General features: G+C 46.2%; 1 protein-coding gene across 7 annotated transcripts; it reads left to right on the top strand.

Moving 5' to 3' along the window:
- Nucleotides 1-467: 467 nt before the first annotated feature.
- ash1l (ash1 (absent, small, or homeotic)-like (Drosophila)) lies at nucleotides 468-27,735 on the top strand. Of its 7 annotated transcripts, none has more exons than XM_053446050.1 (27): nucleotides 468-597; nucleotides 1,656-1,752; nucleotides 4,563-5,359; nucleotides 6,133-10,537; nucleotides 12,047-12,710; nucleotides 12,884-13,057; nucleotides 13,176-13,270; nucleotides 13,560-13,633; nucleotides 13,763-13,808; nucleotides 14,001-14,109; nucleotides 14,288-14,494; nucleotides 14,666-14,812; nucleotides 17,166-17,274; nucleotides 17,403-17,552; nucleotides 17,758-17,825; nucleotides 18,181-18,347; nucleotides 18,705-18,857; nucleotides 19,213-19,267; nucleotides 19,618-19,750; nucleotides 21,214-21,474; nucleotides 21,843-21,929; nucleotides 22,010-22,100; nucleotides 22,506-22,644; nucleotides 22,771-22,943; nucleotides 23,192-23,358; nucleotides 23,894-24,356; nucleotides 25,251-27,735. In XM_053446050.1, exons 3-27 carry the CDS (start codon nucleotides 4,763-4,765, stop codon nucleotides 25,340-25,342), a joined length of 8,826 nt encoding a protein of 2,941 aa, XP_053302025.1. In that variant the 5' UTR covers nucleotides 468-597; nucleotides 1,656-1,752; nucleotides 4,563-4,762; the 3' UTR covers nucleotides 25,343-27,735. The 7 variants fall into 7 exon arrangements, with proteins under 7 accessions (XP_053302025.1, XP_053302023.1, XP_053302024.1 ...); XM_053446048.1 differs by having other exon boundaries at nucleotides 23,894-24,383; XM_053446049.1 differs by having other exon boundaries at nucleotides 18,181-18,359.
- Nucleotides 27,736-27,951: the final 216 nt, after the last annotated feature.

Here is a 27,951-nt window from a genome sequence, read left to right as displayed (position 1 = left end):
CCATCTGGTTGTTTGTTTGTTTGAGAAGTGCTTTAACACAGACTGGTATCTCTACGCTAATGATCAGATTGACTGGTTAATGGCCTGATCCCCGAGTCCCAGCACAGGAACCACATCCTGATGGAGCAGGATGTTTTATTCATGGGGCTCCCGGTGCCCTCTCCCCTCGCGGCGCCGCGTCACGTCGTGTTGACACCGCGGGATTTTGACAGTGGACTGTGGACCCGCGGGGCTCGAACACACCTCCTCCTCCTGCACCTCCTGCAGCCACCGTCCAGAAAACACACAAATAATGAAAGTCAGACGTGGGTTTCTTTAAATGAGCGCAAGGGCCAGCGCACACAACCGACATTTGCTCTCCTCTCCTCTCCTCTCCTCCCCTCCCCTCCGCGGTCCGTCCTCCTCCCTCCCTCCCTCCCTCCCTGGGAGCGAGAATGCCCGTGTTGTACTGACACTGTACGAGCGATACGGGCTGAGCAGACATGGAGGCCCGACGAACGAGGGAGGCCCGTGCCGACACGTCCCGGCCAAGCTAACGGCGAACCCGGGAGCAGATTTTCGCAGCGCCGGCGGGGGACACCACGGACACCAGTCGCTGTAAGGACCGGGGAATTTTCAGCATTTTCCCCAGAAGGAATTACCGGGGGGAGATCCATTTCGGGTCTCTGTTGATTCAACGCAGCCGCCATTTTGTTGACAGTTAGTGTTTTTTTTTTTTTTTAATAACCTACACGGCGCTGCATCTGTCACTTTACACCGCTGGAATATATCCCTCCACCTTCTTTGTTTTTTTTTTAAACCTCCCGTGCGTGTGTCTCTCGGTGGAATTGTGCGTTTGTCCTGTTTTCTCAAACCCGACATTTGGAGATATAATTTTTTTTCCGGGGGGGGGTGGTTAGCTGACTTTAAGCTAGTGCATCGTTAGCCCGTCGTAGCAGCTGAGATGTGGTTACACGAGTTGACCTGCGATAATGTGACGGGAGACGTGTGATCGTGGGCATCACTTGTCCCGGGGTCCGAGGGCTCCACGCATTCACCCGCGTTTCGGTGTCTGCCTCTTGCGTGGAGCTTCACCGCTGGAGCTGTGCACGGCGGAATTAGCCCCAATCGCCCTCCTGGTAGATGCTAGCTAGCCGCTGCCACTGATGCACTAATGTTGTCTGTTATTGGACGGATTGAGGCTGCTAGCTTGTCACCGAATAAACACAAACCTCTCCCAGGGCACGGGGGGTCGCATTAAGAAGCCTCCTGCATGCTTATGTCAACGCAGCCGGGGCTTGTTGTTAGCTTAAAATGCTACGAAACTGCATTTGTGTGGGGGGCTGCTGCCTGACACTCCGTGCTAACTTTGTGTTTTGGAGGTGGCAAGGTTAATCCGATTTCCCCGAGCCGTGTGCATTGATTTCTGATCTGAGATTTGTGGGCCCTGGTCAATACCATCGCCTCGTTATTACCCATTTGGCAGATCTGGAATCTGCTCGGCACAAACATTTGTTATGCAATTGCAGCTCGGATACGAAGGAGGAGGTGGTGGTGGTGGGGGGGAATGTACTACTTCCAGACAGCTGAAGTGTGGTTAGATTAGATTTAGATTTGTATCAGCTGTAATCAAAACACATTTTTGACATTTTGCATGTTTCTTTTTGGCAATGCAGCACTTGGAAGATAAACTATGTGGCCACCACGTTGATACACACAAAGGGAGGACACAGAGCTAAATAATGTGAACACCGTTTCTGGACCATAACAGAGGTGAGTCTATTTAATATTAATACGATGTGTGTTTCTTCATCTACATTTATTGAGTTCTGAGCCAACAGTGTAGATCCACCGAATCAGATCGAGCCCTGCTTCTGTTGTTTTGCAGAGTTTTATCAATCTGATGTTGACACACGAGCAGATGTTTGCAAACGCAATTTCTCCAGCGCCGCGTGCAGTGTCAACCTAATGGCTGTCAAGCTCATCTCTGAGGCTGGGTCTATCTCCAGTCATTAGGAGTCCGACTAAACACTGGTGGATTTGCTGAGGCACTTGCGGTAAAGCAGAAAATGACTGTGATCCGTTCTCATTATCATGAGTTATGACAGTGTTGACTGTACAGGAAACCCCCCCTTGAAAGCGGATAACGGTATTCGGTGGCAACCACGTTTTTTTTTTTTGCACGACACGTGGGGAAGCGTGGTTGAATTAACATGTTTCGCTCTGCACTTTAATGCTTTTAATAACACAGCCTGCAGTGAAACCCTGAGTCTGCATGGTGCTGGTGCTGACTGACACCTGTCATTCCCACCCGAGATTTATTGAAGCCTCCGCCGCGGTTCCTTTATCACCCACATCGCACCCGCCTCTTCCATTCAAGCGTTTGAACGCGGCTGTTGTGAGATGAGACAAACCAATCGTAGTAGTAAAGGAATTTGCCCCCCCCCCCCCTCTCCCCAGCCACACTGTGTTAGTACCATTTGTGTAAAAGCCCCCGCAAAAGACACCGAGCTCCGAGGGCAGACGCCAGCCCTCATGTGAATGATGTGGAGGGGGGTGTGGGTGGGTGGGTTGGATACTATTGCTATGGCCAAAGGGAAATCAGCAGTTATGAACAACGTGTGCAAAAGTGAGGAGGGAGGGAGAAAGGGGGAGGAAAGAAATGGGAGGGGGCGCGGGAAGTTGTTTACTACGTTCCTGCCTGAGCTGCCGTTTCTTTCTAGATACTTGACCAGATATTGATCGTTGATTCTTTGTTCGACACATTCATATTTATCAAAGTCGGACACGTCGTCTTGTTTTATATATGATCAGGTCAACTGTAACTCTCTGGCAGTGGCTCTGAAAGTAAAAGCAAACAACAGACAGGCATGAGTAGTGTTGTTATTATGTTGTGTTGCAGGTTGACTCAAAAAGCCCAGATGACTATAATGTAGTCCTACTGCTTTGTGAATAAAAAAGTACCTCGATGCCAAATGGGACAATGATGCGTTTTGGTCTTACGGCTTATTAATCAAAAGTATCAGATCCTTTACAGGAGAGCGAGTGCCAGTAAACCACCCGACTTGGCCTGTCAGAGGTGAGAGGAATGTTTGGACTCTCCAGAAGGCTTTTCTCCTCTAGCCTCTTACTGAGTTTGGTACTACACTGGCTTATTTTTGGCACGGTTGCTATCAGGCAGCAGAAGCAGCTAGTATCACTCCAAGCGTTAACTATAAAAGAACGGGGAGAACATTTGTCGCTCTGCGTAAAAAAGAAAAACAGGACCTGGGGAATGGAGTTTGGGGGTGGGTGAAATGTGTTTTTGGTTAAAGTAGGAACACAGCGACTTTAGTTTGTGTGCTGTTAGTACTGCTTTCCCAAGTTAGTGAACTAGAGGTGGAAAAGCTTTAGGAAAGCGGTGAAAGAATACAGAGATTGATGGAGTGTTAAAGAAAGGAGGGAGGTGTGATCTGAGTGCGGTATGTGTAGTGAGGGGGAGTCCGCAGTTTTGAGGCGAAATGGAGTGAGTAATTGAAGCAAACACAGAAAGAGGGCGTGGGGGAAGTACAGGCCAGACTCTAAAAATTGGGCTGCGTGTACTTTGTGGTTCAACGAAAAAATAATCTTCACTACTGCTTTCCACAGTCATAACCCAAAACAAACAAGGGGTAAGATGCTGTGTTGGGTACGTTTTTTTATTTCTCTTTCTTTGCCTTAATGATGACGACTTGTATGACTTTCCTGAGGCTCCATTAAGAGGCTCCTTTAGTGCTCTCTACTAATGTAGGGCGCAGTGAAACCGCCGGCACGTTGACGCTCTATCACTCACTCTCATTTGCTGCTGGCGAAGGCTGGGAAAGGCGGCCGGATCCTCTGTCTAGTCCCAGAGGGCCCAATGTGCTGAGGTCACAGTTCTGAATTGCCTCCAAATGACTCCGCACAGAGAAAGCACCTGCTTGGGGGCGAATCCGCATTAAATCACTCAGTGGCCATGGGGAGCTGTAGACAACTTCACATTGAATTGGGCTGTGCTCTAAGGAGCACAATTAAGAAACATGCTGCACTCTGCAAACATAGAGTATGAGCAGCATTCCACAATAACAATTATGTTTTCACTGCAACTAATGAAGGAACTTAAGGGATTGCTCATTTGACATCTTATCTCGCGACATCTTAGAAGGATGTGACAACACTGTGGGATTAACTATTGACTCTGGATGTGTTGCGGTTTGTAGTTCTCACATTGACTACCTAAAGTCCTTGAGCCTAAGGTTACCTTTCTAAGGTAGAAGATCCTTGGCTGTGTAAATAGGTCACAGATTGTTATAGGCCGCGAGGACGAACAAACCATAAAAAGTCACCCAGACAGGATGAAGGACAGCCTCTAACCAAATAGATGATAAAAAATTGTCGCCCTCCATCTGCTTTGCACCATCATTCATTGAAAAACATTTTATACTTCTCGGTTGTACAGCACGGTTTAAAACTGTCAGTGTTTGGTTGATGTTCTGTGTTGCTGTGACTGATGGAATTTTCTTTTTTGTCTTCTCCATCCTTGCTCTCCTTCCCTCCCCCTTCTCTACCTAATTTTCTTCCAACAGTTGAAGGACGGAGAAAGAGGGCTGTCCAGCCGAGGAAGGGAGAGAAGCCGCCTCAAATCAAGGAGAGCTTCACCTTCACCGTTATCCCCCCTCCCCCCTTTCCCCCTCCACCCCCATCCCATCCCATCCCCTGAGAAAAACTCTACCTGGTAACCACAACATCCCCTCCCTAGACAACTTGTACACCCCCTAAAGTTCTGATGGATCAGAAGATGCAGGGGGGAACTGCAACTCCTCCCCCTCTTAACTCAGGTGCTCCCACGGGGGAGCGAGAGAAGGATGGAGGAGGTGGAAAGAAAGAAGAAGAGGAGGAAAACAAGAGAGACAGAGAGAAGGAGGGAGCTGCCACTGGCTCAGCTGGTACTGGAGGGGAAGGTGGTCCAGGAGGTGGCGACCAGTCACATTTCTCCATCAAAGAGAGCAGCCTGTCCGAGGGCAATGTCAAACTTAAGATTGGCCTTCAAGCAAAACGCATGAAGAAGCCACCTAAAATCCTGGAGAATTATGTGTGCCGTCCAGCCTTCAGGGCCACTGTGAGGCATACAGGGCGTGGAGGAGGCGGTGCCCGTGGAAACCGTGCAGGGGCTACAGGTGATGGGCCAGGCACTCAAAACCAGTGTCCTTCAAATGGCAGGGATAAAGAGAAGGAGAAGAATCCCAGTGTCAACAGACCACCCCCATCATCTTTATCAACCCCCTCTTCTAAAGCTCCTACTCCATCTCCTCCTGCTCCTCCGCTTGCTGTCACCACCACCCTGTCACCCTCCCAAGTAAATGGGAGTGCTCCATCAAAAAGGGTAAGGAGGGAGAACATAATCAATGCATGTACTTTGACTCAATGTTGGATTCATGCTTTGCCAAAAGCAAGGACTTAAGATTGACAGCCTGCATGTTTACCAAAGCGTTATATTTGTTTTGTGTGTATACACTTGTGTTTATTTACCTCAGTTTCTTTAGCTGTTATCAGTCACTCGCTGGTAAGGCAGTGGCCCGCAACACGGTTACTGAAGTAATCACCATGTTATTGCACAGATAAAGAGCAGAACATAAATTGTTCTTTAGTATTCTTTGTGTTCTCTGTTAGCCTGTCTCTATTCATCAAGTACCGCCTCCTCCGGTCTCCCTCTGTCTCTGCCTGGCCATGTCCTCTCCACCCCCTCCCCTGCTTGACCCTTCTCTCTAGCTCTCCCCCTCTGTCCCCAGTCTGACCCTAATTAAATGTTATTGAGTGAGGGTTACAACCCCCTCTGGATGTGACCAGAAAACAACTTTGGACAGAAAAATCTCAACAATGAATTGAAATTTTAGAAAGGGGTAAAAAAATAATTGTTTATTGATAGTTTATACTTGCAGCTGAGAGTGTCTCTGGCCGGATGTGTTAGCACCACCTCTAAAGTGTCTTTAGATATTAGCCTTAACAGGTTATGACTTGAGTGTGTTTAGAGTCTTTTTAGGTATATCTTTCTAATTTAGAATTTGAGCAGTGTATTTCTAAATACAAAAGTTATTCATCAGTAACCACTTATTAGTTTTAATTATTCACTTGCTCTCTTGTTGTCTTTTTTTCCAGGGTTCACCAAAGAGAGATAACAAGGCTGACACAAAGCCAGACTCAAAAGCGGCAGCCACCACATCTGAGAGACCCCTCAACCTCCACCGCCCTCCTCCGGACAGTAAAACGCATTCCTCTTCGAAGAAAGCACAGAATCCACAACTCAACCCCAGGACATCCTCACCTTCTCCACCACTGCCTACATCAAAGGAACCCAGTTTTGAAGGTGCAAAACCGCCCCAATACGCCTATAGTACTGAAAGTCAGAGAGACAAGGACAAGAATCTCCAAAACTGGGGAGCACCCACAGTCACTGAGAAATTAGCTCAACTCATAGCGACATGTCCACCAACAAAGACCCCAAAGCCAGCCAAACCCACAAAGACTGACTCCACTCCTCTCCCAAACTCAGGCTTCATGGCCCCCACAGCCAAACAGCGAGACAGGGCTATGGCCAATAGGAACACATACTCAAGAATGGTCCACCTTTCTCCACCACCTCCTGTGTCACGACCACCTGGTCGGCCCTATGGTTCTAGGAACAAAGACAGTGTTATGGAAAATTCACCGCTGAGAAAGGAGGACATAGATGGGTCTGGGAAAGCAAGTAGCAGCAGCGGTAACCACATCAGCAACAGCATGAGCAGCAGCAACAGCAGTAGTCGCAGCAGCAGCCCAGCACTCGCGTACGGCAATAACCGCCAGTCAGCCATTTCAAAAGACAGTATCAATGACAACAGCAACAGTAGCATTTCTAAGGGCCAGTCGCGTCCTGCTCACTGCCAACCCCACGCAGCATCCTTGCCATCCTGTCCTATTTCATCCTCTTCCACCACCTCAGCCGAGCAGAGGACAGCGAGTGCAGTGAGTCACCTGGGATCCCCGGTTCCCTCGCAAGGACACCATGCACGTGAGAGTCCTGCACTAGCAGATGAAAGCAGTGCAAGTGAACTGGAGCAGGACAGGGACAGCCCCAGAGACTTAACCAAGTGCTCTCCCTCCACAGGAATAGGAAAGCCAGAAGGGAAGGACAAGGGGGGTAATAATCAGTCACTGCGGGTTGAGAGGGGGAAAAGCTCTAGTCCAAGTAAGCGCAGTCCCAACCGGGATGGTAGTCGACCCGGCCGGACTATCGGTCTCCCTGAGCCTGTTAGACAAAGGGCACCTTCTCCATTAGATCCAGATGGTGATGAAGGTCCACAGACGCCGCTTCGAGACGACTCTCCCGATTCCTCCATAGACTCTCCTGCAGAGCAGGACAGCAAACCCCTTAAAAAACGCAGGGGAAGGAAACCCCGCTGGTCCCGTCTTATGAACAAGACGCACAGTCAAAGACCAGGCCACGACAGTCCCTTCGACCAGAGCAAAACCACCATGCCTTTATGTTCAAGCTTGGAAACAGTGTTGCCACCTGTTAAAAGACCAGTGGGCCGGCCTCCCAACCCAAATAAGGTCAAACCAAATCCCGTGCCACAAAGTCAAGTGTCACTGCTTTTCCCATGTCAGCCTAGGAAAAGGGGAAGGCCAAAGTCCAAAATGCCAAGGCTTGATGCCCTGGCCCATGGGCACCAACCTAACAAGCTAGCCCCCTCCAAGGTCTTTTCATCTTTACTAAAGTCCAAAGAAGAGCAGGACCCACCTGTTCTTCACCCAGAGGTGGACTTCAACCCTCCTAAGCTAGCCATGCCTAGAAAACGTGGACGTCCCAAGCGCCTTCCCCCTACCTTACCACAGGAGGGTCAGCCTCCCACATTGGCTCCAGAGTCAGGAGACATGGGAGAGAAACGGTTCCGCAGTAAAGGAAATGGGCAGCTCATCATGAAAACTATAATCGGCAAGATCAATAAGATGAAAAGTGTGAAACGGAAACGCATTCTCAGTCAAATTCTGTTAGGCCCAAGACCAGAGGAACCCCCCAAAGGCCCTCCCAGTGGGGTGGTTGGTTCGGTGGAAGCTACCACCCAGTCGTTGTCCTCTCTGGCAGCTTCTTTTGGGGGAAAACTTGGGCCACAAATTAATGTCAGTAAAAAGGGCACAATATATATGGGTAAGAGGAGAGGCCGTAAACCAAAAGCAGCGTCAAATTCCTCAGCTACGCCTCCACAAGAACCTTTCCTCTCCCCAAACACCACTTCCCCTCTCCATCACCATCAACACCACCCGCTCTCTTCAGAAGTCTTCCCCTCTCCTTCCCTTTCGCAGTCTAGTGGAGGTCACAGTCCCATCAGTGATGCCAGCTTTGTGGAGCCGGGCTCAGTGCACTTTGCAGGTCATGCTCACTATGCTAACTCCCATCATAGCCACAACACATTCTCCTTCTCCCCCCCAACATTTTCGGCCCCTAATCCTCGTAACACAGGGCTGGGCTCGACTTCGTCATCTATGGCCACAGCAGCTTCCCAGAAAAAAGCATCTTACAGAGGGTACCATCATCACCACCACCATTATAGGCAGCACTACCATTATCATAAGCTTTCCCCTCCTCGGCCGCTTCATCCCACCTCCCCTGCCCCCCTCAGTGAGCTAAAAGAAGCCACTCCATCACCAGTCAGTGAGTCACATAGCGAGGAGACAGTGCCCAGTGACAGTGGTATAGGAACGGATAATAACAGCACTTCTGACCGTGGTGAGAAAGTGGGAGGAGCGGGCGGCTTGGGTGCAATTGGCTTGCCACCTGGGATGGGCAGTGGATTATTAATGCCAGGGGTCATCAGTTCAGCCATGGGTCCAGGAGTAGGACTTAATTCTAGAGGCAGGCGGCGACACTCTGCTGTGCTCATGGAACATCCCTCACCCTCTCCATCACCTCATGGGGCAAGGTCATCACCTGATCCCCGGAGACCTCACCCAGCAGCCCCCGTCGCTTCTTTATTGGGACACAAGGAGAAACATAAGCACAAATGTAAACGCCGCAACCACGGGTGTCCCGGCTACGACAAGCTAAAAAGACAAAAGAGGAAACGCAAGAAGAAGTATCTGCAGCTGCGCTCCCGCCGACATGACCCAGACTTTCTTGCTGAGTTGGATGATATTGTTGTGAGACTGAGTGAAATACGGATAGCACACCGTACCACAGGGCACCGGCTCGGCAGTGGAATAGGCATAGGTGCGGGAACAAGTAGAGGGCCAGGGGTTGGGAGCAGGGCCGGCGGGGGCATAGGAGGCCCAGGTGGCCCACCTCCACATCATTATGTCCACAGGGACCTCCTGCCTACAATCTTCAGAGTAAACTTTGGGAGCTTCTACTCCCATCCTGCGTACTCTTGTGACCCATTGCACTATGTTCGAAAACCAGACATGAAGAAGAAACGGGGACGGCCTCCAAAACTGAGGGAGTCCATGTCTGATGTTCCTTTTCTACCTGGGCTTGGATTCCAACTGTCCAGTGGAGGCTTCTATCACCCCTCTTACAGCGTTCCTTACTCCTCTGGGCCCCTGGGTTTGGGCTATTACAGAGGCTATCCTGCAGCTAGTGCTCTTTATCCCCACCCACACCACCAGGCACCTCACACGGCCCAATCCCATCACTCTCACCACTCACCATCTTTCCCTCCTCCTCCCCCAACATCTTATATGCATCATCATCACCCCTCACATCTCCTGCTGAACCCCTCCAAATTTCACAAGAAAAAACACAAGCTGCTTAGGCAGGAGTTCCTTGGAGGAGCGAGGCCCCCTGTCCTTTACCCACCCATGTCCTCTGAGCTTTCTTTCAACTGGCATCACAAACACAAACACAGACACAAACACAGAGAGCGCTGTGCTGAGGAGGACAGAGAGGAAGCGTCAAGAAGTGGATCAGGGAGCCGGGCTAATGCAGGGATATCTGACAGTGGAGCATCAGGGAAAGGAGAGCGAGTCGGCAGTTTGGGAATGGCCGAGTCTTTACAAAGATGCCGCTTTGGAAGAGACACCTCCAGCACCAGTGCCAGCAAGCCAACTGCTTCCACCTCTGCCAACTCCCCTTCTTCTTCCTCCACCTCATCTGCAGAAAGGTACAAGCGCAAAGAGAGCTCAATGTCCTGTCTAGGCCCCTCCAGGCTTGCATTGGGTAGTAGCTCAAAAGGCCACCACCCAGTGGAGTCCTGGTTCAGGATGGGCAGCTCTGAGGCGGACTACTCTAAGCTTTCACGGGGTCATGTGATGCCTGGCCAGGGTCCCTTCTCAGAGGGACGGGCTGAAGACCCAGCGGGCTGTTCGGACAGCGAAGACGAGGAGCCTCTCACACCCACAGAGGATGGCGAGCCTGGAGCCCATGATTCTCCCAACTTCACAAATCTCTTTGCCTCTGCTCTCACCCGCACTACGATGAAGGGGGGCAGGAGCAGGAAGACTGAGGCTGTCCCGGAAAACTCTAGCTTTTCCCGCATGGACCGGCCAATGAGGAAAGACCGCTCATCATCAGGAGAAAGGAGAGAGATGGGTAAGTCAGATTTTACATGAAATTATTTGTATTTATTTGTTCTTCTGACATTCGTCACAATGTATTAAATTCCACATAATTCATGTAGATCGATGCACTTTTGAGCTTGATAATCTCTTCAGTGCATAACACACAGAGTGTTGAGAATTACCACGGAAACCATCTATACCTCAGTTGTGGTTGGATCAAACATCACTGGTAAATGATCAGCTCTGTCTTTGTAGCTCTGTCAGCTGTCCCCCATCTGAACAAAGAAATTACTCAGTGGAATATGCTACTTAATGCTACTGAAAAATATCCCTTTGAAAGAAACGGTGACAAACCCTGTGCGCATGCGTCTGACATTTGGTAGCTTTTACAAGTGGTTACAGTTCTGGCAAAAATAAGGAAAACATCTGTAATGATTTAAACGAACTCTACTATGAGTGTGGATGCCCATAGCAGATGTGGCTTTTCTGCCTGTGCTCATCTTACTGCAGGGGTGCTGTGTTATGTTAACATGCTATATTTAGTAGACATTTCCCTCAAAAGCCCACAATGTGAGGCCTAGTACTCAGCTTCAGCCAGCACCTTGACTGAGCCACTGCCACTGTAAGCACATCAGTGTCCCCCTGACTAACAGTTGCGTGTCTGTCTTTGAGTTTAAATGTGAGTATTGCGTTATATTTATGTTCATGGCTCACAGGGAGATGGGAGGCAGTAAGAGGCTGTATGGTGCAGTTTAAACCAAGACAGGGTAATCCTGGATTATAGCTCAGGACTTGGGGTCAGTCAGAAGTCACAGACTGCATCATGGAGATAGTGGAGGTCAAAGGTGGTCTTGGACACCAGACAAGTGGGGAATGATGGAGGCTGATGGATGCACACTAACAGAAGAGGTTGGGAAGAGAGTGATGTGGGAAAAAAGGGAGTAATGGTGAAAGCAAGATGGGGGATGCCGCTTTCACTGAGCAAGGACTAAACTCTAAGAATGGTCTTGATCTACTTACTACACTAATATTTAAGAATGTTTTAAAAAACATTATTTTTAATGATTTAACAATATCTTTAACAGTTTTCTCTTTGCTTCCTTGTAATATAATATATTTTTTCAAGGACAGAAAAGGGAGATATTTAAAGAAAGATTTTTGAGGATGGAAGGTGATGGTGTGAGTCAGAGAAAATTAAGAGAAGCTAAATTAAATAATGAAAAGGCTGCTCTCGTTCATATACCCCTGGGGTATATGAACGAGACCCCTGAATGCCTGTTGAAAATGGCAGCCAAGTAGGGATAATATGATCTGTTATGCTGTGTTAACCAATTACCTGATGTTTGGCTCTGTCAAACAAATCTTACTGTTGACTTTGTGGTTTGGATGAGACACAGCTGAGACAGTCATGGGACGTTATCACACAGTTTCCTGACTGTGACTGTGTCAGCAGTGGTCGTGTCACTCATAAATCCTAAGAATGTGTGCTGAGTGCTTTTATATATACTTAGCATTAGTTTGCTGTGTTTTTTTCCCACAGGGTCATCAAGTATTCAGGCAAGAGGGGTTGCCCTCCCGACCCCTGAAGGTCCCGAAGGATCCCTGCACCACCGGCAGCAGCACCATCACCAGCCTTCTATGTTTCACTCCCACAGCTCGGCCTCCTCCTCCTGCCTCTCTCCTTCTCAGGACTGCTGCCTGGATGACTCCCTGCCCCACCACTCCCACCGGGCACAGCCCTCCAAGCACAGCCTGCATCATGTCAACAAAATCCTACGTGCCAAGAAACTGCAGAGACAGGCTCGTACAGGAAACAATGTGGTGAAGAAGAGGGGCCCCGGACGTCCCAGGAAATACCCGTTACCCTCCCCACCGCCATCACCACCCCCTGTCGTTGAGCTGAACCCAACCCGGCAAAGGGACAGAGCGGGAGAGCGGCCTGCCGGGGTCAGGGGCTGGGAGGGGGACACTGTGACTGATGCTATTGAGGCAGTAGTTCAGGGACAGCGTAGAAAAGGCCAGAAAAGGAAGCACTGGGATGGGGATGAGGAAGAAGAAGAAGAGGACGGGGAGGACGGGGAGGTAGTAGAGACTGAGGAGCGCCTGCCAGACAGAGAGGAGAACCTGGGAAACCTGGTGGCAAGGGCCAAAACTGGGACAGGAAGAAGCTGGCTTACTCAGGAGGAGCTCCAGCATTTTCGTGGGTAAGCAACTGTTCACCATACTGCAATTTAACCTTTACAGCTGAGAGTTTCAGCTCTGGCACACAGACAGTGATTCACAGTCAATACTAATGTGTGGACTCAATGCTGGTTTATATAGGAACATTTATTGCATCTAATTGCAACTAGAAACCAAGTCATGGTTCTATTTTTAGCTCAATGGAAAACAAGCCAGATGGCCCCGTCTCCCCAGAACGCCCAGGCACTGTCTCAAGGGAACAAGCTCCACCCATTTCCATACCCAGCCAACGGGAGAAGAGACCAGCGAGACCTCCAAAAAAGAAGTTCCAGAAGGCGGGCCTCTACTCTGACGTCTACAAGACCCAAGAGTGAGTGCCAAGGAAATCCAAATCATTGTTTTTTAAGATACCAGCATAATATGTATAGTAGGTCTGGACAGCATCAAAACTCTCTTTCCATTGCCCTCTTTTTCTCTTCACCCTGTAGTCCCCGGAGTCAACTTCTGCAGCTAAAGAAAGAGAAGCTAGAATACATACCTGGGGAACATGACTATGGGTTGTTTCCAGCTCCTATACATGTTGGTGAGTCTGGGTCACATTTTGTACTTCATTTCGTATATGTAAAACACAGGATTTTACCATTTAATTACTACCAGATTGAAATATCAGTTTTTTTAATTCAGTGCATGAGAACACTTCTTCTTCAGTTACCACAAATGTATATTTTCGGCCATTGCAAGATGTCCAAATTTACATCAACAGGTCAAACTTCTTATTTACATACAGTATGTCAATACAGCTGTGATAAAGGTACTGTGTGTGGTCAAAAATGACTTCCTCCTTCTTCATTTCCCCTGCTTTGCTTTTACAGGGAAGTACCTGCGACAGAAGCGTATTGACTTCCAGTTGCCTTACGACATCTTATGGCTGTGGAAACACGATCAGGTGATCCATCACATTGAGTACTAATTGTTTTTTAGGGTTTTTCCATTCTCGGAGTGAGCAACTGATGGGTATTTTAAAAAGTCCCAGCCCGCTCGTCATTAAACGCCCCTTGTGTTCACTCTTTCACAGCTTTACAAGAGGCCTGATGTCCCCCTGTATAAAAAGATCAGATCAAGTGAGTATCTGGCTCGTCCCTCGGGTCAGGTCTGTTGCCACTTCTCTGTTGATCCCTCCCTCGGCTGCTTTGACTCTTGTTGTCATTAGTTACATGCGCGTTGTTTACAAAACAGGAATTAAAAATACTTAATGCTCTCACTGCTGGCCATAACTTTAAATGTGAAGTGGTAATCTTCTGTTTGTGTCACAGATGTCTATGTGGACGAGAAGCCTCTCTCTGGATATAAAACAACGACATGCAGCTGTAGGGGTCCTGAGGGCACAGCTGAGAAAGGCTGCCTGGATGATTGCCTGAATAGGTAAAGACACATGCAGAGATGGTTATTCTATTTATTATCAAAAACCAACATGTTTTTTCATACACAATGACGCTTTGGAGTTCTTTGAGTTAGTTATCAAACAGATATTAATGGAGGGTAAACAAGGTGTCAGATATATACTTAAAATGTAACTTGTGTTCAATTGTGTATTTTCCAGGATGAGCTTTGCAGAGTGCTCTCAAAGCACCTGTCCGTGTGGCGAGCTCTGTGACAACCAGCATATCCAGAAACACGACTGGGTCCAGTGTCTGGAGCGGTTCCGCGCTGAGGGCAAGGGCTGGGGCATCCGCACCAAGGAGTGTCTCCGCTCTGGACAATTTATCATTGAGTACCTGGGAGAGGTTGTTAGCGAACAGGAGTTCAGGTGAGATATATTATGCAAGATATTCTTATTTATCAATGTTTGTGGACGTCAGATGATTTAGAATATTCTCGTGCTTTTGTTTGGCCGGTTTCACTTTCTCATTTCAGTCTTTAGATATGGATGAAAACCTCTCTTTTAATCTTCTTCTTCTTTGCTCTCTCCGTGATTTAGGAGCCGAATGATGGAGCAGTACTTCTCCCACAGTGGCAACTACTGTCTGAACCTGGATAGCGGCATGGTGATCGACAGCTACCGAATGGGCAATGAGGCGCGCTTCATAAACCACAGCTGTGAACCCAACTGTGAGATGCAGAAGTGGTGGGTGTCAAATCAGCTTTACACCAGTTCCCTACTTGTGTCCTTGTGGTGCCTTTGGGTTCTTAACAAAACCACAGATTTTGGGTAAAGCCATTTCAGGCACAATCATGAGCACAAACATACTGTGTTCACTCACACTATGTTAATGGTAACGCCGACCATTAGGAGTCCGATAAGAGAAGGGTATATGATTTAAGGACTGTCTGGTGCATCAACAGTCATAAGCTGCTTTCAGACATGCACTTACATTTTCTGAAGAGGCTGAGTGTAAGTACGCAAATGTCTGAGTCAGTTGCTCGAGGCATTTTCTGGAACTTCTCCTGCCAGCCCCCAAGTACAATGTCCATGTGAGAATATGCAAGGAAAAGCTCCGCGAGCGAGTGGTCGTGTTGATGATGATTCTAATATGCAGCAGACTGTAAGAATACACATAACTCAGAATGGAAAAGAGGCACAATACACGTAGAAGCTGCCGACAAATGTGTCTACTTGGGAAGACGACGAGACTCGAGAGCTTTTGGCAATAAAGGCAGATGTTGGTGTCGATATGCCGCAAACAAACACATTTTTCTATCATGAACATGTAGGACGTAGACAATGTGCTGCTGTGGTCTTTATATGTGAATGTTATTCGTATATGAACAAGTGACAGTGAGACATTTACTGAATCGTTGTTAGAGGACAGTGGGAGAAGCTGAGTGTTTTGTTTTCCAAATTCTTCTGGCGTTTAAAGTTAATGAACTGGAAAATAAACCAGCCCATTAACTAGATAGTTTCTCTTAATTGCTCTCCGTTTGTGGGCTTGATGATTTGGATGAGATGGGTAATTTCATATTCTCGCTGCAAGAGGCAAACTCACTATACTGGAAGTACCAGAATTAAACCAGTAAGATATTCAGCATAGAACTAATGATGAATCAAGATAGAGACAAGGCCATCCAAACCACAAAATGTATCGTGTGTATTTTTTATATTCTCAGCGCCTCACTCATATAGTTTAAGAACTGAGCATTTGCACTTTAATTCATGTAAATGGCCTTATTTGTATCAGTGTCATATTCCCTTATCATCGCAGGAATTCTTTGTTATGTTTAGAAGTTTTTGGAAGCTGTGTGGATTTGTCACAGCGATGCAGTAAAATCTCATTATCCTTGGATACGGTTAAGTCGTCACAGTGGATGCTGGTGGAAATGGTGTTGTCCTAGTTTAGGCATCATACACAAGCTCTAAAAGGGACACGTGTAGCAGGTGCACTTGGTTGTAAACGAGAACGCTGTGCCTGGAAACCCTAACCTTATTAATGTGGTTTTGTGGTGGTAATCTGATGAGATCACCTCTGTCACACTCTGCCAGTGTTCAGAGACCTAAATGGCTTAAAGGCCTTGCACCGCGCCAAAAACAATTCACTGGTTTCCTGAGGGATTGTTCTCACAGCATGGTTAAATCCACTGCAATCAGAGCCCTGGCAGAACAGGCTTCGCTGTGCCCGATGTTATGAAGTGAAACCTGCTTGGTTTTCCTTTCGTCGCGGTTTCCTGTGTTTGGTGAATCCGCGCCACGTGTCACTGGAGAGGATTTGATTTTGGACCGCTAACGACCTTGAGAGTCAACTATCAAGCTGTACCCTCTACCCTCCAGCGTAGACCTGCTCATAATCTAGGCCACTGGTCTGTGCGAGTCTGTGTGTGTAATGTATAGTGGCTGGGCTGAAATAAAAGGCACCACAAGGATGGAGGATTCTCAGCACAAAGCCTGACGAGTCATCCATCTTGTCACAGAAGAGAGATTACATGCAGCGGGGCCTTAGATACAGCTGTAGTGCCTGAAGACAATGCGCTGAACCAGCTTTTTACCCCTATAGAAGGAATAAATTATGAAGTGGCTGGCAGGTCGAATAGTGCACTTTATTCTTAGAAGAAAGGCTAAAACCTGGAGCACTGCTTGGTGTAAAAAGGAGAGAAGGGGGGGGGGGGGATTACGATGTGTTGAGAGGTTGCCAATTCGAGCAAATGAAAACCTGGCTGTCCTTTTCTCTTTTTGTTCCCATTTTAAAATGTCTTACCTTAAATTGTCTCTCTGACATGAATATTTAAACATTAACTTTCAAGTCGGGACAGAAACTTCAAAACCAGACTTGAGGGAGAGGATGTTACCTCTTTGGTACAAGACCCAGTTGCTTCCTGACAGGTCACAAAACACTTTAGCCTTTTGCACCAAAGCCACAAGGGGACTGTATAAAAATATCTGTCTTAATATTGAGTTTTCTTTACCTTGATATTGTCATATACACAGTAGCTTATTGTAGTTTTACCTATATACTTATTCTATCATGTGTATGTGTCTCCTCTCTTAGGTCCGTGAACGGGGTTTACAGAATTGGTCTCTTTGCTCTCAAGGAGATCGACAGCGGCACTGAGCTCACCTATGACTACAACTTCCATTCCTTCAACACAGAAGAGCAGGTGAAGCCCCAACAACCACTTTGACCTCTTCACGGAATAACACTTGGTTCAGAGCTGCACTCGCAGAAGCTTCAATTTCAGACCCTTTTCCCGCTTAGTACAACTCTGTCTCTTTCTCTGCCCTACAGCAAGTGTGTAACTGTGGCTCAGAAGGCTGCCGGGGCATCATCGGTGGGAAAAGCCAACGCATTAACGGCCTGCCTCCGAAGGCGGGAGGGACTCGGCGGCTGGGCCGACTTAAGGAGAAAAGGAAATCCAAACACCAGCTCAAGAAACGAGTAAGTAATCAACACACTAACAAATACTAAGAACTTGTGCTTGTATCAGTTCACGTGTGCAATGTTTGATTCTTCCATAGCAAAATTAGCTAAAGTTGCTAAATAAAGGTTTTCAGTCATACTCAGTTTAGGTTTGTGCAAGAAACTTAAAGGAGATGTTAAAGAAATCAAGAGTAATGCTTGAGTACAACTGTCTTTTTATCAGGAAGAAGAGTCGAGTGACAGCAACAAGTTTTACCCTCATCTCATGAAGCCCATGTCCAACAGAGAGAGGTAAATACACACACACGCACACAAACTGACACCCAAGAGACACACAAGAGAAACAGAACTAAAAACATGTTGTGCACATGTGATCATTAACATGTTTTGTCTGTATTGCATTCCTGCTAATTTAATGCAAACTATAGTTTATTGAAATATGTCAGTATAAAACAGCACTTGGTTTAATATCTGAAATTGCATTTAGTGCTGCCTCTTTGATAGAATTGTGTTATTTAAAGTGTCCAATTTATCAAAATAAATTCCACCAGAGAGCAATCTGTATATTTGCTATTTCGAGGATGAGGTGTGAGCGCACATTCACAAGCTGTCTTCTTCACACCGTCTTCTCTCCCTCGCTCACCAGAAACTTTGTGTTGAAGCACCGAGTGTTCCTCCTGAGGAACTGGGAGAAGATGAGGGAAAAACAGGAGCTGCTGAAGAGAGAGGGTGAGAAAGAGCGGGACTCCAGCAGCCTTTCCATATACACACGCTGGGGAGCAGTCATCCGCGACGACGGCAACATTAAGTCGGGTGAGCTTAAAGGTGTGAAGAGGCTTGCGAAGGAAAACATTTTTTTGTGGCCACAATTGAGATGTGATAGACATGTTATAGCAATAAAGCTGCACACAATCAGCAGAGAATGTAACTAACACCTGCCAGCAACACTAAAATCAGTAACTGATTTAAATGTTGGAGCAGATCAATGTAATTTTGATCTTTTCAAGCCATGAAGCTGTGGAAAATCCCAGATTTAGTTTTAAATGAATTTAGAATTCTTTCAACACAGGCTGCAGATATTCACTGATCAGCGTATGTGATCTGAAATTACGTGACTGAACCGTTATAAAAAAAAAAGCCTGATGTCCTCTGTTCATCCCTGGTTTCCAGATGTGTTCCAGACGCAGTTCTCAGCTCTGCAGACGTCACGGTCGGTTCGTACACGGAGACTCGCCGCTGCCGAGGAAAACACAGAAGTCACGCGCACTGCTCGCCTCGCTCACATCTTCAAAGAGATTTGTGACATGATCACCAGCTACAAGGGTCAGTTTCTGTAGTGGAGGAAGATACAGTGTGATTAATATGTATAGATAACCAAGGCAATTCACAGCTGTGTCTGTTTATTCTGGTGCCCTCTATGAAGCTTCCCCTTTGTTTCAATCGCTGGCACACACATGCACAAGCTAAGTCCAGAAAAGGATGGTTTTCTCTTACTTTGAAACAAGTGATAATAACAACCAGGTGCCACACAGAGAAGCTAGAGTTTGATTCTAGAACAGTTAATGGTGCTGAATATGTGACCCCACTTCCCACCTCAACAGGCCTCTAAAACACTTTTTTCTCTTTGGTAATGTGGTGAAAGAAAAGATGTTGACATTAACGTGGTTCTGTCCCTCAGATTCCGCCGGTCAGACGCTTGCTGCTCCACTGGTGAATCTTCCTTCACGGAAGAGGTAAGAGTTCAAACCCGCATGTCGCCTGGTTCATTCATAATGTTTGACTGTTCTCCAGAGAGCACAGTGTTATCTGGTCCATCAGTGCACAACACCCACATAGTCTAACACTTTATCTTTCTCCGCACCCTTTGAGCCATGACAGCCTCTGCTTTGATTTTTCTCACCCAGTGTTGATATAATCACTTCTGTGTACAAACAATAACATGCCCATACACCTCTCTGGTTGGGAGTTTGATTTCCACTGTGTCATCTGTAGAACCATTGACTTATTGCTGCTCAACCTTATGTGTATTTAATTATTAAAGCCACAGTTGCAGAGGCTAACACCACTGTGTTTGTATCCTCAGGAACAGCCAGTACTATGAGAAGGTGTCTGACCCTCTGGACCTGAGCACCATCGAGAAGCAGATCCTCACGGGCCACTACAAGACCGTTGAAGCGTTCGACACGGACATGCTCAAAGTGTTCCGCAATGCCGAGGTAGGCTGCGTTAACGATCTCCTTCCATTTGCAATGAGAACTGCAGAAAGAGTATTTGCTTCTGCATTCATACATAATTTACATCGTTCTGTCAGTTGAGCCGCACACGTTGCTGCCAGAAGATGAGTATTTAAGGGAAGTTCTGTTCCTCCTTTAACTTGCTTTGTTCTCTCAGTCACCGATCCCTCTCTCCTACTCTCACTCTTTCTCTCTCTATTTGTTTTACTCTTTAATTAACAGCAACAACAAATGTCTACCCCCAATTCTAGATGCTCTGTGTGTCTTTGTTTTGTAAAGTGACACATATTAGGTTAGGAAAGACTATATTTTCAATGATGTGTGGGTACAGGTCGGGTTTCGGCCACATTGGCTGAGCCGCCCTCTTGATATTTTTATGCTGCACATGCCTGTGATTTGGGAAACCACAACAAAACCATAAAAACAGAATGACTGTCGAGTTGGGGTTGGACTTCTTTTTTCTACCACAGAACATTGCGGCCCATGCTGCACTCTAGGGTTTTTTGATCTGAGCTATTAAACCAAATATTCATCATGTTGATAGTTCCTAAACGTTACAAGAATACTTTCTTCGGAGCAGGGATTTATTTACAATATTTTTCTTTTCTTTTAACTCAATGCTCAATCAGTGTCACATATCTGCATGTTTTTCAACCAACAATCATTAGAAACATAGATCTGATGAATGCATAAAAGCTACAGCTGCTGTGGAATCCAGTTTTTCACTAACTCCCGAGTATGATCCTGGATTCTTTGCTCAATCAAAATCAAGAGGCCTCATCAGGATGATAATTTAAGCTGTTACTGTGCAGCTCCGAGGCGTTCGTCCTCCCACTCAGTCATCACTTCCCTCTCCTCTTTCCCACACAAAAACCTCCCTAATGGGATGTAACTACATGACTCCTGACGCGTAGCAGGTCCTTTCTATTTACATCTGTATAGCGTAGCAGTTAAAACAAGTGCCACTTGAAACCTCTCAGAGGAGCTTACGCTTCCATTCAGAGAAGTTTGATGGGGACGTCTAAATTAGATTGACCCCAGGGTCCCGGGGCCTCTTTTTTTTGGCAGACTGAAAAATGTGTGAGTGCAATGTGGTTGATTGTTATATTGAAAGCCGCTGGGTGTTGCCCCTGTAGGTGAAATTTTGGCAGTTGCAGAGGAAATGCTTCTCTCTGAGTCAATGACCTTTGTTCTGCAGCAAAGTGTCTGTTGCTCTGCACAGAGAAGTCTTATCTGACTGTTTGAACAACGAGGGTGTAATTCTGGAGTCAAATGTACATTATTCTAGTAAGATTTATCTCCTCTGTTCGTGCTGTCTGTGAGACCCTGCTGTGTGTCCGAACAGACCTTCAGTAGCAGATTCACAATGATTTCCTGACAATTTATTGTTTTTGGCAGAGAGAGGAGGTAGCTGCTCTTTTACGATCGTCTTGTTTTCCCACCAGAAATATTACGGCAGGAAGTCATCAGTGGGCAGGGACGTGTGTCGGTTGCGGAAAGCCTACTACAGCGCTCGCCATGAAGCCGCCGTCCAGATTGATGAGATCGTGGGCGAGACCGCCAGCGAGGCCGACAGCTCGGATTCACTGGAGCGGGACCACGGAGGAGGAGGGCCGGGGTCCCACGACAAGGACGACGACATCATCCGCTGCATCTGTGGCATGTGCAAGGACGAAGGCCTGATGATCCAGTGTGAAAAGTGCATGGTAAGAAGCAACGGGTCAAACACATACAACTGGAAAAATCTATAGTTTTACTTTTCCCTTTTTTTGTTTCAGTGAGTGTATTTCTCCTGAGACCTAACACCTAACGATGAAGCACTTTGTCAAAGAGATTTTTTTGCAGTCGGTCCTTTGTGTATATTTTTTTTTAGACAAAAAAAAACAAGAATGGTAACAAATATCGATGGAACAGCCACAGTCGTGAATCCCCAACTCTTAGGAGAGGACAAACACTTCTGTCCTTGTCAGTGATGCAGAGCTCTTGAGTGTTAACTCAATCAGCCGGAGAGTAATCGAGTCAGCCACCCATTTTTTACAATGTGTGATTTCAGCAATTTTTTTTATTATTGCAGGTATGGCAGCACTGTGACTGCATGCGGCTGGAGACCGAGGTAGAGCACTACCTGTGTGAGCAGTGTGACCCTCGGCCGGTAGACGTGGTACGTTTATCTCTGCCAAAACCTGCCATGAATACTGAACTAGATCACGACCTCTTCTAATCTCACTTACATCATTACAGGAAGTCCCCATGATTCCCCAGCCCAGCTACGCTCAGGCCGGCTCTATCTACTACATCTGCCTCCTGAGAGACGAGCTGCTGCTACATCAAGGTAAAGAAACAGTTGAAACCTGCAGCCATCAGCTCATAAATGCTGAGAAAGGTTTGCTCTCAACTTTAAGGGCATTTTAACAGCTCTTGAAAATCTTGAGTTTGCTGACCTCCAGTGGTTTATCTCCTCACGGTGCTGCAGTGATGTAACATGACATCACTCTATTTGAGGTTGCGGGTGTGTTGCACGTGGTCTGAGGTTAAACCGGTTCAAAACATTTAACCAGAAAGGTCAGAAGCACAGATTTTCATTCTGATGTTTCCATGACAAAGTAATCCTCTCAAGAGTACTGAACTGAGTTGTTACTCTGTCTGTCAAGTGACTTGGGTGTTAAGCAGTCAATTTACTGTGAAATGTATCGTTGCAGACAAGTAACAAGTCGGTGTGTGTGTGTCTGTTGTGCAGGCGACTGTGTGTATCTGATGAGAGACAGCCGACGCACACCTGAGGGCCAGCCTGTCAGACAGTCTTACCGTCTCCTGTCCCACGTCAACCGAGATAAGCTTGACATCTTCCGAATTGAGAAACTCTGGAAGAACGAAAAGTAAGTTCAACCAGATGATGCCCTAAACATGTCTGATTGTGAGGAAAATAAAGTTGTAATTGCTTGTCATTGTTGAGTTATGTCAAAGTGTTTAATATTCTGTCCCTGTCTGCTCCATCTCTGAAGGGGTGAGAGGTTTGCCTTTGGCCATCACTACTTCCGTCCTCACGAGACACATCATTCTCCATCACGACGGTTCTACCAGAACGAGCTGTTCCGGATGCCGCTCTACGAGATCATCCCCCTGGAGGCAGTGGTGGGAACCTGCTGTGTCCTCGATCTCTACACTTACTGCAAGGGTGAGGGGGAAAAACACACACACACAAACCTTAATCGTATGTATGACTCACTGCATCTTCTGTGACGGACTAATTCTTAAAAGAGCCACTGCTCAGGCTCCTGTGCTTCTTGATTAAAGCTCCTTACAGGCTCAATGTGTGTAATTATGGATAAGAAGTAGGACAGTGCTGATAAAGAAAAGGTATTTTTAAAATGACGTAAACTGCAGCAGTTCTTTACTAATAAAGATTTCCTTTTCTTCTTTCAGGTCGGCCAAAGGGCGTGAAGGAGCAGGATGTTTACATCTGCGATTACCGCCTGGACAAGTCGGCTCACCTGTTCTACAAGATCCATCGGAACCGCTACCCAGTCTGCACCAAGCTGTACGCCTTCAACCACTTCCCCAAGCGGCTGGCGCCTAAGAGAGACTTCTCGGTGAGCGTGATGGGGGTTGGGGGGTTTGTTCCTGACGGGGCGGGTAGCTGCTGTGTTGGCATCTGTAGCTGATTACTAAACACTGAAGGATATTTTAAGAGCGGAGGTAATATTACAGCCCCGGGCACATTTGCAAGGGCGGCTCATCTTGCTGACAGTGTTGAGACTTCCTGTAACACAATAACAGGTGACTGTATTTCTAACCAGAGAAAACTGAGGAAAGTCTCAAGAGCTTCCAGGGAACAGCATCAAAAAACCTGTTCTGTAATTTTGTCACTGCTGTTGGTATGTTGACGACAAACTGTATATTAATTTAAATCATTCTTTCCAGTGTAATTTGTATCTAAAAGACAAAAAATACATACAAATTAGTTTAGGTCTGTGTCAGGAAACATTTACTGTTCAAAACTCCTCTGTGGTTTCTTTACTGTGTTGCACTGATTTCATCATTATTCACAAATTGCCACTATCTCAGCTGCAAAAAACTCTTTTACAAACATTATTTGAACCGAGTGTAATTCTGACTTTCCTGCAGCCTCATTACGTTCCCGACAACTACAAGAGGAACGGGGGCCGCTCGGCCTGGAAGAGCGAACGGCCGAAAGGAGCCGGAGGCGGCGAGGACGACGGCTCTTCCTGCGAGCGGGGGGGCGACGACTTCCCACCAGAGACGGAGGAAGGGAGAGGAGCGGAGGACGACATGGACGTGGCTCCGGAGGATCCTGAAGTGAACTCGGCAAAGCCCAGGAGAACGGAGCAGGAAGGGGATGGAGAGGAGGATGAAGATGATGAGGATGAGGAAGAGGAAGGACGGGAGGCGGCGGAGCGCAAGGAGCTGGATGAGGTTACCGCCGAGAGGATCGGAGAGATGCTTGAACTCCCGTCCTCCTCAGCCTCCTCGCCGTTACACCACCCAGTGCTGGGCAAGAGGGAGGCCCAGAGGGACCGACTGAACAAAATTCTGTTGGACCTGCTGCACAAAACTCCCGGCAAGAATGGTGAGGGACCGGGATCAAAGCAGGGGGGTAGGTCAACGAATGAATGAGAGTCCAATACTCAAATCATTTGCTGTGACATCATTTATCATTTCTAACATGTTGGATAATGCATTTTATCACCATTTTGTGAATGATCAAGCTTTTGTGAGATGATGAGGAATCAGATCCGCTTTCATTCATTTTTATGTTGCACATGTTTCAGCTTAACATATGTCTGCTGCTTCGTCCAAGTCCTTTTCTCCTGTGCTATGATAGAGGCAGTTGTTATCATTTGCTGATACTGTTACTAAAAAGATCCTATATCTATTTTTTCATGCATTTAAATTGTAACTTAACTGTTGACAATCTCAATTTTTACTATTTAAACGTTACACAAAGTACAAATACAAGAACAATATCGCAAACCCTGCCCTTGAACGTAACAGTAGCCAAGTATTTCATCTTGCAGGTTAGGGGATGAGATGCAAACATCACAACATCATGGCCTCAAACATAGGTCAAGTGTTTGCTGTGTGACGAGCAAACTATTTGTTTAAGGAGGAAATTAAGGGCAGTGATAACTTTTTAATTGGACTTCATGGTTTTAGTTAACTCACCAATCTGGCAAATAGGTTTATATGCACACAACATTCATTTGTGGATGAAAAGTTGCAACAAGAACCAATAAATATTTCAATTCTGGATTCAGGGAGTTAAAAACAACTTCAAGAACAGTTCCCAGTGGCTTCCTAGATGTTTCTGACTCTGTCTGACTTTTGAGCATGTGAATTTTAAAGTGGAAATAACAGAAAAGACACCTTTACCTTTTCTTTGCTTTGATACAACACCCTGTGTCAGCTGTTCCTATCCAGCTCCTAATCCCTCTCTGTCTCTCTCTGTCTGTTCTTCCAACAGCCATAGATGTCAGCTATCTCTTGGAGGAGGGCGCAGGGCGGCGGCTGCGGCGGCGGGCGCTTGGTTTCGGTGATTTCGTCGGGAGGAAATAACGTTGCTACGTGCCTGTCGAGCACACTGCTTTTAACCTCGTGAGCAAGTGCAGAAAATGGAGCGAAAGCAAGAGGGGAGATGAGCATTGCTGGCTGCCTGACCATTAAGGACCACAATGCATCCCTCGGGGCCTCTTCCGGTTTACCTCTTCCAAGACTGTCATCTCTGATCTGAGAGCGTGGAGGGGGTTTGGAAGCGCTGACTCCGTGGCAGCTCTAGCTTTTCCGAAGTTCTCCAGGAGCACGAAGAGAGAGCTGACCCAGACTTCTTGCTTATTTAAGTAGTTTGATGCAAAACCTGTTTTCCGAAACAAAACAAAAGAACGAACATAGGAGAAAAACCTGTGCACTTAAATGCATTGAAACGTGACAGACGTGGGCGGATGAATTGAAACAAGTGGTACGGAGTTCGGGGTGGGGGGGAGAGAGGGAGAGGGACGGTTCTTCCTTTCATTCAGTGGTGATGTGAATGCTGGAGAATCGGCTCAATGCTGCAATGACTAAATGCAAACAAGCGAGAGAAGATCAGCGCCGGGACCGGAGGGGAGGGGGTGGGGGCGTGGGGGCGTGGCTTCGTAGAAATGTATGTGCTGCTCATGAGAAAGAGAACAAGGGCGGTGGAACTGCACTTTTGGTACCATGGATATTGTGAAGCTCTGTGTAATGTATCTATAATGAAAACACACTAACACTCTCACAGTATTTGATGATGCAGTCTGAAAAAAAGAAAAAAAAATGAAATGCGAGTTCAAAAAAGTCTATTATCTTTTCCCTGTTATACTGTAGTTGCTCATTTAGGAACAGAAGCGGCCGGGTGGCGTGTTTATTAACGCGGCCGGGGGCGGGGGGGGATTGAGTGTGCGCTTTAGTCAGTCAAAGTGTCTTGTTGAGGTTTTATTTTATTTTTTATTTTCTTGTGAGGCAGTCAGCTCGGCCCCTCTCTTTTTTGAAGTAACATGATTCACCAGCTTAACTAAATCAGGCATGTGGGGGGACACTGGCTTTAACAGTAACGCCTTACACAGCTGTGCTCTCCGGCGGCCTTGCGTGCGAGTGTGTGCGTGCGTACACACTTTTATTGTGTGTCTGTACTCTGCCAGATTTCTTGAAAATATACCTTTTTAAAAAAAAAGAAAAAAAAATTAAGGGCTCGATGGCAATTAACAGTTTTAAGAAAACTATGGAAAACAATACTTAACATGAAATGTATCGTGACGGTCATATTTTCTTATATACTGTGAGACGGGTGGGGCGGTGTATACTGTATATTGGGAGGGGGACGGGGACTTAGCTTCTTTTCTTGTCTTTAGTCTACGTTCCTGGTTGCCATGGAGAATGTTTCAAAAAGGAAATTGTGATATTTGATGAGATTTCTTTTTTTTTTGTCCCCAAATGCCTCTGCTAAAAAGGGACAAGCCTGCAATGTCCCCGTGCGGTAAACTGACAAGAGACGTGACAGGAATGAGACACTGAGGGGGGGGAGGCGGTCGAGAGGGGGAACGGGGGGGAAGCTGTACAGTGCCAAGTTATGTAAATATATACACTTTACATTGAGGAGTGTCTCCAAAAGCAATATCTTGAAAAATGGATTTTGTTTATTATTGTACTGTACAGGACTCAGCCCTAAATGTATTATTATAATAATGATAATATTATAATTTCTTCCGTTTGTATTACTATAATGAAGACACTTAAGCTCGGAGGAAAAATGATTTTTTTTAAATGTCCAGAAAATCTCACCGTAAAAATTTCCTGACGACGTCAAAACTGAAGCGGAGTTTTTCGTTGCCTATAAATGAAATTCATCGATGAACTGCATGAACGAGAGGAATGTCGGAACGGACACGAAGGCATTGGGACATGACAGTGACTCAGCAAGACACCTTGTCACTGAATATTGTTAATAATATTTACTTTTAAGGAGAAATGTACTCCTTGTTTTTTTTGCTGCAAAGTGTTGAACACTAAAAAAACAAACCAACATAAAAATGTTATGATATTTTTAAAAACGGCGACAGAAACAAAAGTAACGCTGTCTGCCCGATATCATGTTATTATTTTTCCGTTTTTTCTTTCAAATAGGAAATGGTTCCGTTTTGTGATAGCGGTCATTGTATGATGCTTGTACCTGTATTTGTGTGTTTTTTGTGTGATTCGTTTAGTTCTTTTTAGACAATCACAAAATAAGATGCAAGCATTGTAAATGGCAGACTGGCGGACATTTTGTGATGTGTACAGTTTGTCAAAAAAAAATACTTCTTCCACTCGTTTAAAAGTTTGTAATTATGATTCTTAAGTCATGAAAAATGCTGTTGGTTTTTACTTTTTGTTTTATATTTGTTTTTTTGTTCGTTTGTTTTTTTAATAAAAAGCACTACATTATTGTGAATACACCTGATGTTGTTTTGCTTTTATTACTATAGAGAAAATACAGAAATGCTGATAGATATCCAACGAGAGTGATCTGAAGACATTTTGATTTTATTATAATCTTGACTTTAAGTAGCGTCATGACACGTAGATACTTATCATGTTCATTGGTTGATCAAAGCCATTGGACATTGTAGAGGGAACTATTAGGAATAAAAAGTCGTTTTAAGAAATTCTAA

This window comes from Pleuronectes platessa, chromosome 18, assembly GCF_947347685.1.
Source record: "Pleuronectes platessa chromosome 18, fPlePla1.1, whole genome shotgun sequence".
Lineage (NCBI taxonomy): Eukaryota > Metazoa > Chordata > Actinopteri > Pleuronectiformes > Pleuronectidae > Pleuronectes > Pleuronectes platessa.
The sequence above is the reverse complement of the archived record's forward strand: the minus strand, read 5'-3'. Positions and strand labels throughout refer to the sequence as shown.